The sequence below is a fragment of the Bos indicus x Bos taurus genome, chromosome 4 (assembly GCF_003369695.1).
Source record: "Bos indicus x Bos taurus breed Angus x Brahman F1 hybrid chromosome 4, Bos_hybrid_MaternalHap_v2.0, whole genome shotgun sequence".
Taxonomy (NCBI): Eukaryota; Metazoa; Chordata; class Mammalia; order Artiodactyla; family Bovidae; genus Bos; species Bos indicus x Bos taurus.
In genome coordinates this window covers 12,175,863-12,189,566 of record NC_040079.1, presented here as the reverse complement: position 1 = coordinate 12,189,566, position 13,704 = coordinate 12,175,863, and the positions used below count along the sequence as shown (strand labels likewise).

Here is a 13,704-nt window from a genome sequence, read left to right as displayed (position 1 = left end):
CATTTGACAGGTGTGAGGTGATTTCTTATAATGTTGATTGCCATTTCTCTGATGATTAGCAGTGTTAAGCATTTCTTCATGTGCCTGTTGGCTATCTGTATATCTTCTTTGGAGAAATGTCTATTCAGGTCATCTGTCTATTTTTTAATCAGGTTGTTTGCTTTTTTGGTATTGAGTTTTATGAGCTGTTTATATACTTTGGGTGTTAAGCCACTGTCAATCACATAATTTGCAATAGGTTGTCTTTTTGTTTGTCAGTGGTTTCATTTGCTATGCCAAAGGTTTTAGGTTTAATTAGGCCTCATTTGTTTATCTTTGCTTTTATTTATTTTGCCTTAGGTGACAGATCCAAAAACATATTGCTACAATTTATGTCAAAGAGTGTTCTGCCTATGTTTTTTAGGCATTTTTTGGTTTCTGGTCTTACATTTAGGTCTTTAATTCATTTTGAGTTGGTATATAATGTAATCCCTATCAAGAGACCCATGACATTTTTCACAGAACTAGAATAAATAACGTTAAAATTTATTTTTTATAGTCTGTTCTATAGACTAAAATTTATGTGGAACCACAAAAGACCCCAAATTGCAAAGGAATTTTGAGGAAAAAAGAATAAGCTAGAGGTGTCATGCTCCTTGATTTCAGACTATCCTGCAAAGTTTCAGTAATCAGTATTGTACTGGCACTAAAACAGATACATAGATCAATGTAGAGTAGAGAGCCCAGAACTGAATGCATCCACTTATGGCCTATTTGTTGTTGCTGTTCAGTTGCTCAGTTGTGTTGGACTCTTTGTGACCCCATGGACTGCAGCCCACCAGGCCTCCCGGTCCATCACCATCTCCCTGAGTTTGCTCAGACTCATGTCCATTGAGTCAGTGATGCCATCCAACCATCTCATCCTGTTTTCCCCTTCTCCTCCTGCCTTCAATCTTTCCCAGCATCAGGGTCTTTTCCAATGAGTAGGCTCTTCACATCAGGTGGCCAAAGTATTGGGTTTTCAGCTTCAGCGTCAGTCCTTCCAATGAATATTCAGGACTGTTTCCCTTTAAGATTGACTGGTTTGATCTTCTTGCTGTCTAAGGGACTCTCAAGAGTCTTCTCCAACACCACAGTTCAAAAGCATCAATTCCTCGGTGTTCAACCTTCTTTATGGTCCAACTCTCACATCCATACATGACTGTTGGAGAAATCATACCTTTGACTAGACGGACCTTTGTCAGCAAAGTGACGTCTCTGCTTTTTTATACACCATCTACCTTTGTCATAGCTTTTCTTCCAAGGAGCAAGCACCTTTTAATTTCATGGCTGTAGTCATCATCTGCAGTAATTTTGGAGCCCAAGAAAATAAAGTCTGTCACTGTTTTCCTTTATTTTATGGTCTATTAATCTATTACAAAGGAGGCGAGTCTATGTAATGGAGTTAAAGACATAAGTGGTGTCTTCACAAGTGATGCTAGGAAAACTGGACAGCTCCACGTAAAAGAATGAGCTTAGAACATTTCCTGACACTATATACAAAATATGTACTGTTTAGTTTCAAGTCAAACTGACCTGAGTTTGAATCCTATATTTACCATTTACTAGCAGAAGGCGATGGCACCCCACTCCAGTACTCTTGCCTGGAAAATCCCATGGACAGAGGAGCCTGGTGGGCTGCAATCCATGGGGTCGCTAAGAGTCGGACATGACTGAGCGACTTCACTTTCACTTTTCACTTTCATGCATTGGAGAAGGAAATGGCAGCCCACTCCAGTGTTCTTGCCTGGAGAATCCCAGTGACGGGGAAGCCTGGTGGGCTGCCGTCTATGGGGTCTCACAGAGTCGGACACGACCGAAGCGACTTAGCAGCAGCAGCAGCAGTAGCAGCAGTATAACCTCAAGTTATATAATGAGTAAATCTGTTTCCTCATCTAAAAATCAAGGATGATAATGACTACTTTGAAGAGTTGCTGAATGGTTTAAGTGAAAGAATGCTTATATAACCCTGAGCATGGTGTCTGGTACATTGTTGTTGTTTAGTCACCAAGCTGTATCCAACTCTTTGCAAGTCCATGGACTGTAGCCTGCCAGGCTCCTCTGTGCATGGCGTTTCCCAGGCCAAAATACTGGAGTGTTCCTTCTCCAGGGGATCGTCCCAACACAGGGATCGAAACCCGCATCTCCTGCATTGGCAGGTGGGTTTTTAAACCCTGAGTCACCAGAGAAGCCCATCTGGTACATAGTTTGATGCATGTTAGTACCATAGTCTTCCCCCTATGTGGGAAGTGGGAAGGAGTAAAATTTTGGCTGTAAGGACTTATAACAACAGTGCTTTTACCAAGCTAAATAGGTAAACATTTTTAGGTTTTTTTGAAGCTCAGACCTGAGCGCCTTGTGCTGACCCCAACTTTTAAAGCATGCGGGAGATATTTAGAAAATCACTAGTTGGCCCATATGTGTGGGCCAATGAGTGGGCAGGTGATATGAACCCTATAGCTCTTTCACCAACACCAGAATTCAAGGAAGTCTGCCAGCATTCCTGGGCCAGCGCGGGCCTCACGTTTCTGAGAAGAAAAGCCTCTGTGCTTATACACATACATTCCTTTCCTGAATTAGCACTTCTGGGAAAAGGTGCTTTCACTGACTCCATTTCTTTTGCCTGTCACAATTTTTTTTTTTTTTTTGTGAGGAGGGGGCCACTGTATCAACACAGATGAGAAACCTGAGGTTCAGAGAGGTTAAATGAGCCACCCAAAGCCATATAATGAATGAGTGAATATTTGAGCCAGGATGCATGTGAAGTGCTGTGTGTGAGTGGCCTCCAGCCATGCCATTAGTTATCCACGTCATCTCCCAGGTGTGTGCGTGCCCTTTCTCTTTTCTGTCCATGCATCTGTCTTGAAGCTGCATGCTTGGGTGATGAACTTGAGCAGCCCAGCTAGAGAACAGGGCTGTGAGTCATTGTGCCTCCTGCTAGAACTTCCCAACAATTGGAATGTTTCCATTAAACCACAATTGCACCATCTAAACCTCAAATATCCTGCTTCCTTCCATTGCTCCTCAAACCCCAAGTTACCTTCATCACCTAAATCTATTCCTCTTCCAGAGATCTCTAGATCATTTAGGAACTCTATCACTCACCCAGTTGAAGTGTGTTAGTCTCTCAGTCATGTCCTACTCCTGGCAACCCCATGGACTGTAGCCCGCCAGGCTCCTCTGTCCATGGGACTTCCCAGACAAGAATACTGGAGTGGGTAGCCCTTTCCTTCTCCAGGGGATCTTCCTGACCCAGGGATCAAACCCAGGTCTTCTACATTGAAGAGAGATTCTTTACCCTCTGAGTCCCCAGGGAAGAAGCCCCAGTTACCAAACTCAAAAACAGGCATTAGCTGTGACTCTTCTTGTTCTTTCGGCCTCTGTTTCTAGCAGATAACCAGGTGCTTCCAAATCCCCCTCCTATATCATTATGAAATTGGCATATATCTCTCCATCCTCATGGCTCTTTAAGCCTTCATCTCTCCTCTGGAGTTACTATCACGGTTTCCTCATGTGTCTTTCTTGCCCCTTCTGATATTTTCTCCGTGGTGTGCTCAGATATATCTTCCTATAAAACAAATGAGACTAAGTTATCCCCCTACATAAAGGCTCTTTGCGTTTCCCCATTGTCATGTCTTACCTCGTTTAGACAATCCTCAGACCTCCTCACTGTTTGCCTGTCCAGCGTCCTCTCCTCTGATACCCTTGCTTTCACTGATACTCAGTGTACCTGAGTTTCCTGAAAGCCGCATTTTCTCTTCCACCTGAGAGTCTGCACATGTCTTTCACTCAGCTTCAAATGTTCTGTCTCTTGAGACCAGGTTGGATTCTGGTATTGACTGTGAACTCTAATAAGATGTGTCATGTGTACCGCTCTATCCCTAAAATATTACACAGTGGCTAACATGAGCCAGGGATTCAATAAATGTTTCTAATTAGTCTTCCTCCTCCCTAATCTCTTAGGCCAAATTTGAGCTGATTGTGTCAGAGGCCTCCTACCTGCGCAGTTTGCATATAGCTGTGGATCACTTCCAACATTCAGAGCAGCTCCGGGCCACCCTTTCCAACCAGGATCACCAATGGCTCTTCTCTCGTTTGCAGGATGTGCGTGACGTCAGCACTATGTGAGCATCCCCTTCTCCCAGAGACCACTCACTCAGCCTCACGCTCTTAGCCTATAAACCTCTCGTTGGGTTTTTCCATTTTCAGAGCCCTCTCATTGCTCCCTGCATGATTCCCAGAGGCTATAGGGATAGGGAGAGCAAGGAGAGGAGAAGGAGTGCAGGTGGATGGGAACATTAATGGGTAAATGAGTAAGAAATGCTCCCTGGATGGAGGTTTTGGATGTCCTGGGGGTGTGCACAGCATTGGAGATGAGGCACCTGCGTATTCAGTCATGTCCAACTCTTTGCAACCCCATGGATTGTAGCCCACCAGGCTCCTCCGTCCATGGGATTTCCTGGGCAAGAATACTGGAGTGGGTAACCATTCCCTTCTCCAGGAGATGAGATGGGAAACAGCTGACAATCAGAAAATCAGAACCAGATGAAAAGAAGGACAAGACATGGACTATTAGAACCAGAGGCTTAGATCAGGGGCAAAGTAGCAACAGAGAAAACCTTGGTGCATGACAAGGACTCTAGAGCCAAGGACAGTCAGTAGACGTTATTGATTGATGGAGAGAAGAAGCTCCAAGCTCAAGCTACAACAGGGGTCAGCCGACTCCTCACTTGAGACCCACAGGTCTCACGAGACTTGTTTCAACTCTGTGCAGGTTCCTTTCTGACCTGGAAGAGAACTTTGAGAACAACATCTTCACCTTCCAAGTGTGTGATGTGGTCCTGAACCATGCCCCCAACTTCCGTCGGGTCTACCTGCCTTATGTCACCAACCAGACCTACCAGGAACGCACCTTCCAAAGCCTGCTGTGAGACCTGCTCTCCCATTCGGTCCCCACGAGGGCCCTGCAGTGACCCCCAGTAGCCAGCCCAGCGTGCCACCCTGAGAGCACATGCTCTTGTGCCTACCCTGCGATTGCCACCCCCACCTGACTTCCAGGATTCCCCCAGCCATCCCCCGTGGGTCTCCTCTGCATTGGGTCCCCACTGGTCTTTCTCTACCTACAGACATTCCATTGAGCCCCTACGCCTCGTGCCTTCACTGTGTCCCCCATATGCCCTGTGCCCCTCCTCACCCGAGGCTCCCTGCCCTGCAGGAACAGCAACAGCAGTTTCCGAGAGGTCCTGGAGAAGCTGGAGAGTGCCCCTATCTGCCAGCGCCTTTCCCTCAAGTCCTTCCTGATTCTGCCTTTCCAGCGCATCACCCGTCTCAAGCTCCTGCTCCAGGTACTGCAAATCCCCCCTCAGCCCGCTCCCCTGAACCCAAAGGCTGGTCCCTCCTTGTGCCATGCTCCCACGCCTGGTGGACAGTGAGCCATCTCCCCACGGCCCCCTCCCTCCTTTCCCAGAAAGGTTGGCTGCTACAGTTTGGTTCCTGACCGTCTCCATTGACCTCTTCCTCCCCTTTGCCCATCCCTTTCTCCACCTGCCTCCTGCCTACGCCTTGTTCTATAGAACATTCTGAAGAGAACACAGCCCAGCTCCGCAGAGGAAGCAGAGGCCACAAAAGCACACCATGCCCTGGAGGAGGTAGGCGGCCACCATCCCTGCTCAGACTCCCTGATTGTCCTTCTCAGAGAAGTCTGCCCCCACCCCGGCCCATGACACCAGGAGGCACAGATCCTGGCCAATGCAATCGCTCAGCTGCCTCACTGTACCCACCAAACCTCCAAGCATTCACGCCTGCCAGCTGCAAGGACAGTCCACACGGAGGGACAACCCCCAGTTTACATCTTCCTTTGACACAGCCAGGAATGTTCTAGCAGGTCTCCACAAAGTAGGCCATCATCCTTGCCCTGTCTTTGCTCAGTTCCAGGCCAGTAGAACGATGAGAGCTATCACAGCCAGTTTCCAGATTTCTTGCAGGGGACTTCAAGCTAAAGCCTCTTAACATGGTTCTCTTCCTCTCTCCTTGCCCTGCTAAACACACAGCTGATCCGAGACTGCAATAACAATGTCCAGAGGATGCGACGGACGGAGGAGCTGATCTACCTGAGCCAGAAGATTGAGTTTGAGTGCAAAGTAAGTTCGTCCCTCAGGTCCCCATGGGTCACCTTCTAACACAGAACCAGTCTCGCTCACAGTATCCCAGCCTCTAAGCTCCTTGCTGCACACCTTCTCTTCTGCCCTATTTCTGGAATACCCGCATGCCTACTTCTTTTTTTTATATGTATAATTTATTTGTTTTTAATTGAAGGATAATTGCTTTACAATATTGTGCTGGTTTCCACCAAGCATCAGCATGAATCAGCTGTAGGTATACATATGTTCCCTCCCTCTTCATTCTCCCTCCCCATCCCACCCTTCTGGGTTTTTACGGAGCCCTGGTTTGAATTCCCTGAGTCACACAGCAAAGTTCAATCTCCATGATAATATTGTTAAGGGGAAAAGGGAAGATGCAGCTGTATATGTATTGCAGTATCTTACTTTTGGTGAAAAAGTAGGATAAAAATCTATATGTATTTGCTTGTGTATTCATAAAGAAACTCTGGAAAGATAACTAAGAAATAAAGGACAGTGGTTACCGGACGGGGAGAGAGTACCTTTGACACCTGGGCAGAAGAGAGAGAACTTATCAATGTATACCTTTATAAGGATATACTTTTGGTAGTTGAATTATTCAGTATTTTATCACATCTCCATCTGGTCTAACCAAGGCAATATAAAATTGAATCCAGATATAGGGCTAAAATCTGGCATCCAAATCCAGATTTAAAATAGACATTCCACGTTCAAATTTCGATTCAGATACTATCCTTACCTCCCCAGAGGAGACGAAAATCCCTCATCTACATGTTCATCGGTGTCCAGCACCCTTAATGTTATGCAAATTCCAGGCAGACCCCACTGAGTTCTCTGTATTCTCATCCACATCTGTTTCTGACTGCTCCTCTCATGTCTCAGGTTATAATCAAAGAAAGAACAGACGTCAGAAGCACCCTAACCCTTAACTTCTACGAGACACATCATATACTGGTCTCAGCTCTGGGGCATCGTCCCCCCGTCCCAGTCAGATTCTCCCATCTCTTCTTCAGTTCTAGTTTCCACAGCTGAGCAGTCTCATGGAGTCACTCTCCTGGGTTGAACCTTAGGGCATCTTCCATTTGCATGAGCTGGGGACCTGGGAGCCACCCAGCAGTAGTCAGGAGACAGTGGCAGTCAGATGTTTCAGAGAGAAGCAGAATTTAAGTGGATGGGCTGTGAGCAAGGAGGAAGATGTGAAGGGATCACTGTCGGTGGTGGGACTTCAGAGGAAGAGGCATGGTGATGAAGGCTGGCCTGGGAGAAAGCCTCGTGCGTATCCTGTGTGTGACGCCACCTACTTTCTCTTTCCTGCTCCGTATAGATATTCCCGCTCATTTCACAATCGCGCTGGCTGGTGAAGAGTGGGGAGCTGACGGCCCTGGAGCTCAGCGTCTCCCAGGCGCTGCGGAGGAAGCTGACCACCCGCCCGGTCCACCTGCACCTCTTCAACGACTGTCTGTTGCTGTCTCGGCCCCGAGAGTCAGTGACTGGAATGGGAGGCCAGAACACGAGGGGGAAGTGGGATGAGGCGAGAGGGAAGGGCTAAAGGGGACAGAGCAGGGTCCTGGTCCTATAGAGGAACCTTCTCAATGGTTTGCCCCATGGAGTCCTGGTCATGACCTAGAGAAGAGGAAGAAAGATCCAAAGCCAAAGAGGGGGATCCCACTGAATTATATCCCAAGATCACCCAGGAGGACCTCGACCATGTTACAGGCATGACAAAATGCAGCGTATTAGGCTTTATCACTTTTTTGAATAAGTATGTTATCTCTGGGCTTCCCTGGTAGCTCGGATGGTAAAGAATCTGTCTGCAATGCAGGAGACCTGGGTTCGATCCCTGGGTCGGGAAGATTCCCTGGAGAAGGAAATGGCAACCCACTCCAGTATTCTTGCCTGGAGAATCCTCATGGACAGGGGAGCCTGGTGGGCTACAGTCCATAGGGTTGCAAAGAGTCAGACACAACTGAGCAACTAACACACATTCTGGGCTGAGCTCAGCCTACTAGCTTAGCAATACTTAGCCAGTTCCAGATCCTAACTCTGGTCCTTAGAAACTTTATATTGGTTCTGTTTCTTCAACTCGTTATAGTAGTGAACATCCATTGCCCTGGCTACGTAGTTTGCCAAGCCATTGACAGATCCCTTCCAGGGGCACGCTGACACCATCTTAGCATGAGGAGATGAGAATTTACAGGCTGAACATGCTAAGGACAGGGATTTTGAATTGTAAAGATAAGCGGGTGGATGAAGTCCAAGCACCCCAGCGTCAGGCTAAAAAGCCTTGTGTTTTTCAGGGGTAGCCGATTCCTGGTATTCGACCATGCTCCCTTCTCTGCCGTCCGTGGGGAAAAGTGTGAAATGAAGCTGCATGGAGCTCACAAAAACCTCTTCCGACTCTTCCTGCGGCGCAACGCCCAGGGCTCCCAGGCCGAGTTCCTCCTCCGCACAGAGACCCAGTGAGATGGGGCTGCTCAGGGGAGCTGTGGGGAGGGAAGGGGGAAGTCGGGCAAGGAAGAGGGATCAGGGCAGAAAACATATCCAGAAAACAGCTACAGCACCAGTCAGTCCGTTTTGGACCAGGGAGCATCTACAGACCAGCTAAACCCAAACTCCTAGAGCTGATAGATGACTTTGAGGAGCCTGGGGTGAGAGAAGGTGTTAAGTCGCTGTTACCGCCAAGGCTTAGCATCTGTTATGCTAAGAAGGACAAAGTGCATAATTGGTTTACTGACATCCACGACTGAATGTGTATGAGCCAGAAATTCCTCAGTGCCCATGGCTGGAGGGTGTATGCGTGAATAAGCCATGAATTTGATAAGCACTGGGTGCCTTTAGCTTTCTTTGCTGCCATCTTCCCACCCAGTCCTCTGTTGAACAGAAATTCATAGTGTTGAGAACTATGATTGGCTCATCTCTTTAATAATAATAATATTAATAAAATATATTCACCCATGCCTGCAGTGCAAAGAGTATTCAAAATAATGTCTCAAAGTCTGGTACACAGTACCTACCATAATGAACAGTTGTAGCTATTACAGCTGTTACAGAAGATATAAGAAACCTCCTCTTTGAAACGTTTGACCTGACACCTAATGGTCCGAGGGTCCTCACGTTGTAGATGCTTTACGATTTTGTCCCATTGGAAGACACTTCAGGGTAGGATCAGTAATGCCTACCCTCACTTACAGGACAGAGGGGCTGTACAGGTGCAAAATATCACCAAAGCCAGATCATCGGATACAGACTCACATTCTTTGTCTAGTACTTTGGGTAGCATCTTCCTGGAACAGTGGTAGTGTCAGCTCTCAGTTACTCCAGCGTGGTTGGAGGCAGAGGCTCAGATAGTACAGAAACCTTCAGATAATTACAGAATTAGGCTCAGATCATATTGGGTTGGCCACAAAGTTCGTTTGGAGTTTTCTATAACATCTTATGGAAAAACCCGAACAATCTTTTTGACCAACCCATTATTACATGACCAAAAAAAAAGGTAGATACAGCTACCTGACCCAGTTATGATTACAGAATAATTTCGTCTCTGAGATCTTGACTGAAGGAAGGTGGGCAGAGTGTCAAAAAGTATGCAGAGTGGCAGAGGGAAGCTCAACTGAGCTGAACATTTCACTCAGTAGACTTCCCCGAATGGAAAATCTACATACGCACAATTGACATTGACTTTATGCCTCTACTTGAAAGACACAAGATGTCCTTAAGCGGGTAAGCTTGGAAAAAGAAAGAGAAAGAGAAATGGTGACAAGACACATGAAAGTGTAATTCATGATCTGGTCAAATTTCCATCCCAGCAGAGCCCCACTGATTTTTGTCCTGGATATTGCTGAACTAGACAAGTCTTTCCCACGGTCCCTCCACTTCCCCATCACCTGCCCCTGTCCTGTACCCCCAGAGCTGCTGCTGAAGCATGCCCCTGCTTTGTTTTCTCAGAAGTGAAAAGCTTCGCTGGATCTCAGCCTTGGCTATGCCGAGGGAGGAGTTGGACCTTCTGGAGTGTTACGGTGGGTTAGAGTCCAAGAGAGAGGGAGGGGTGGTCAGAAGTCTGCTGTGGATGCAGTTTAGGAGGCTGGGTGGTACCAAGAGGCATCTGCTTAAAACTGCTCATGGCCGTGGCAGTGCCCCACCCCACCCCCCATACACTCCTTGTCTTGGACAGTAGTTCACTCGTTTTGAATATTCATCCCTTTAAGTCTATCCTGCTACTTGTTTGCCTAAATTTCACTGACTTGAAGGTCTTGGGGAAATAGGGGGAGAAAGTCCATGTGGAGTGGGGTTTGGGGGGTATAGCAATATAGTAGATATGTCCTGAGCACCCCTCCCCTGTACAGGACGACCTGAGACCCTGCCTCTACCCTAGGCTTCCAGGCACCCCCAGGCACCCGCAGACCCACTCATTAGGAAGTGTCTGTGTTAAGCCTCATAGTTGTCCTCCAGCAAGGACTCTAATTTACATCCAGAGAGGAACTGAACTCAAAGGAACACTGAGCTTTTAGTGACTCCAAAGAACAAACAAATACAGGGCACTTTGGGAAAGGATGTAGGAGAACTAGGATATAAATGGAGTTCTGTTCAGTGTGCAATCCATCTGCTGCACTTCACTTTCTCAGAAGAGAAAGAAAACAAGACAATTCTTGCTGCATCACTGTGATCTTGTGAATGGGAGATACAGACAAGCTAAGTACAGGTAACAGTGCATGGTCTATTTAGTCTCTAAGAGAACCAATGCAGTGTGGTAAAGTGTAAAGAGCTATAAACCCATGTAAGATAGAAGACTGTGGGTCAGGCATACTCTGGGGCTTCTCAATTTTGAACTTCAAAACTTTGGAAATTTCCCCTGGATCACAAAACCACAGAAAATCCAGAATGTCCTTGAGTCATCTTGATCAGCTCAGTCATTTATAGAAAAGGAAACCAAAACGAGAGGGCATGCGGTGCTTAGATTATACCAGGAAGCCCACTGGATAAGTCTCATTTAGTCCCACAACATGTACCATGGAGAAGAATGAAAAATGAGTCTCAGAGTTTACAATGGAGTTGGAGAGGCAGAACACAAACTTGGAACAATTAGGTAAAAGATAAATGGTTTGTTGTAGACAGTTTTACAGGAGTTCAGAATCCAATGCAGATGAAAGACACAGGGAGGATTTCAGTGCTTAGCAGAATCTCAGTTCTTTGTAACAGTGGTTATTAAAAGGCGGTCACAACCTGTTTCTCAACTCATCTTTACTAGAGAGAATCTTTGATTCATTTCAGTGATGGCATTTCTATCTCTTAATCACCCATCTCGTTCCCTGGGAGAAGATGGAGACTTTTCCAATTGTCTCTCTGTGTGTAACTTTCAACAGTTTAAACTCTCTCTCCTCCAAGTCCTCTCAAGCTACCACCCCTGCGGGTCCTCCTTCATGTTCTAGTTCCTGCCTTTCCTTACCCCTCTCACGGTCTTCTCTTCCAAGACTCCCCACAAGTGCAGTGCCTTAGAGCCTACAAACCCCGAGAGAATGACGAGTTGGCGCTCGAGAAGGCAGACGTGGTGATGGTGACCCAGCAGAGCAGTGATGGTAAGAGAGGAATCCACAGGGGACAGGCTGGGTATGGAAAGTGGGATGGTGTGGGTGGACGGCCTCATTTCCTAGGGCTGCTCTAACAAAGTGCCACAAGTTGGGTGGCTTAAATGGGTAGAAATGTATCCTCTCATGGTTCTGGAGGCCAGAAGTCCAGAGTCAAAGTGCTGGGCGGGCCATGCTCCCTCTGAAGACTAGGAAAAGGTCTTCCCTTGCTTCTTCCAGATTTGGTGGCCCCAGCTGGCTTGGCTTTTGGCAGTATCAGTCCAAGCTCTATTTCTTCCTTCTGTGTATGTGTAGGTGTCCGAATTTCCCTCTTTTAATAAAGATACCAATTAGATTGGGCTTCCCAGGTGGCTTAGTGGTAAAGAATCCACCTGCCAATGCAGGAGACCTGGGTTCGATCCCTGGGTTGGGAAGATCCCCTGGAGAAGGCAGTGTCAACCTACTCCAGTATTCTTGCCTGGAGAATCCTCATGGACAGAGGGGCCTGGCAGGCTACAGTCCATGAGGTCACAAAAGAGTCGGACACAGTTAGCAACTAAACAACAACAACCAATTATACTGAATGAACAGCACACTCTGCTCAGGTATGACGTCATCTTAACCTCACTAATAATACCTGCCACAACTCTGCTCCCAAATAAGACTGCATTCTGAGGCTCTTGAGCTTAGCACTTCAACATATATTTTGGGGAAATACAGATCACCCATAAGAGTGGAGAAGGCTCAGAGGTGGGCAGCTATAGACTGTATCAGACCTAGAGCAGCCGGGGCGAGTACACCGGGAGGCTGAATTCCCCATGCTGGGGACTCTCCAGTTCCTTTAGCCTTCAATTCACAAGTGTGTCCAGGAAGGAGGTCCGGGGGAAATTACTGTGAGTCTTTTGCAGGTAATTCTTCTTCCCACCCACCCTATGCCCATAGGCTGGCTGGAAGGCGTGAGACTGTCCGATGGGGAGCAAGGCTGGTTCCCTCTACAACAAGTAGAGTTCATCTCCAACCCAGAGGTCCGCGCACGGAACCTGAAGGAAGCCCACCGAGTCAAGACTGCCAAGCTACAGCTGGTGGAGCAGCAGACCTAGCTGTTTTCTGGGAGGAAACTCCCGAGCTTAAGGACGAGATGTTCCTGGACAGGGCTGGCCCAGGACACGGTGGTGGAGGCCTTCTGTGCATCAGGAACTAGGCCTTCTAAAGCCCAAGGACAACACCCAGCTGCCAGGAGCTAGTCCCAAGCCTCCTCTTTTTTTGTGCTTTGTACTTGGTGCGGGGATTTTGAGGGACTTTGCACTGGACTCTGAGAACCTTTTCTCATAGAAAAAGGGATCCATGGGGCCTAAGCCAAGGAACTTTACTTCTCCTGCTCTGCAGCTAAACGCTTTCAGAGTACAGATTCAGAGCTGACCAGAGTTTCCATCATGGCCGTGTGTTAAACAGAATCTGGAGGGAGATGTTTAAGGAGGATGGACAAATCAGATGGGAGGGTTAACCCGGTGACCTTTTAAGGTATCTTCCAACCCTGGAGATATCCCGTAATTACTGGGCAAGGTCAGTGCCTGGGTCTCTGGGGTCTGTCGTCGGCTATGTGAGGTGATACGCTCTCACTCTAATAAAGTTGGCACTTCTCTGAGTGTTTTCTCCCCAGACTCCTGAGCATTGAGTGAGGTTCAGAACATGGGATCCCGTGGTTCAGATGTTATGAAAGACCACGATGCTGACTGGGTTATGGCAGTGGCTGATTCTTTCTTTGACTGTGGAGAGTTTGGGGAATTTTTCTGCTTGTTATGGCCTCAGAGTTTGTATCAGAAAGTAGAATGAGTTGATGGGTGATGAAAACTCCAAACCTTTTTTTAACTGAACCCACAAGTTAAGGTCTAAGCTAGTTTCGGTGGATGTGGGACTGCGACTCAGACCCTCCATGATTTTATATTTTGACTTTAGATGCTGGAAGGGAGTCATCACCGCTGCGT

The 13,704-nt window shown here is 47.3% G+C and overlaps 1 protein-coding gene across 1 annotated transcript in view; it reads left to right on the top strand.

The window, feature by feature from the left end:
• ARHGEF5 (Rho guanine nucleotide exchange factor 5) overlaps window positions 1-13,380 on the top strand; it is a 30,630-nt gene extending 17,250 nt beyond the window's left edge. Inside the window, exons 6-15 of the mRNA XM_027538744.1 lie at window positions 3,982-4,142; window positions 4,793-4,945; window positions 5,234-5,363; window positions 5,592-5,666; window positions 6,069-6,158; window positions 7,483-7,640; window positions 8,456-8,617; window positions 10,104-10,174; window positions 11,627-11,731; window positions 12,662-13,380. Of these exons, the coding sequence (XP_027394545.1) occupies window positions 3,982-4,142; window positions 4,793-4,945; window positions 5,234-5,363; window positions 5,592-5,666; window positions 6,069-6,158; window positions 7,483-7,640; window positions 8,456-8,617; window positions 10,104-10,174; window positions 11,627-11,731; window positions 12,662-12,819 (1,263 nt within the window). The 3' untranslated portion in view covers window positions 12,820-13,380. The remainder of the gene's footprint in view (window positions 1-3,981; window positions 4,143-4,792; window positions 4,946-5,233; window positions 5,364-5,591; window positions 5,667-6,068; window positions 6,159-7,482; window positions 7,641-8,455; window positions 8,618-10,103; window positions 10,175-11,626; window positions 11,732-12,661) is intronic.
• The last annotated feature ends 324 nt before the right edge of the window (window positions 13,381-13,704 follow it).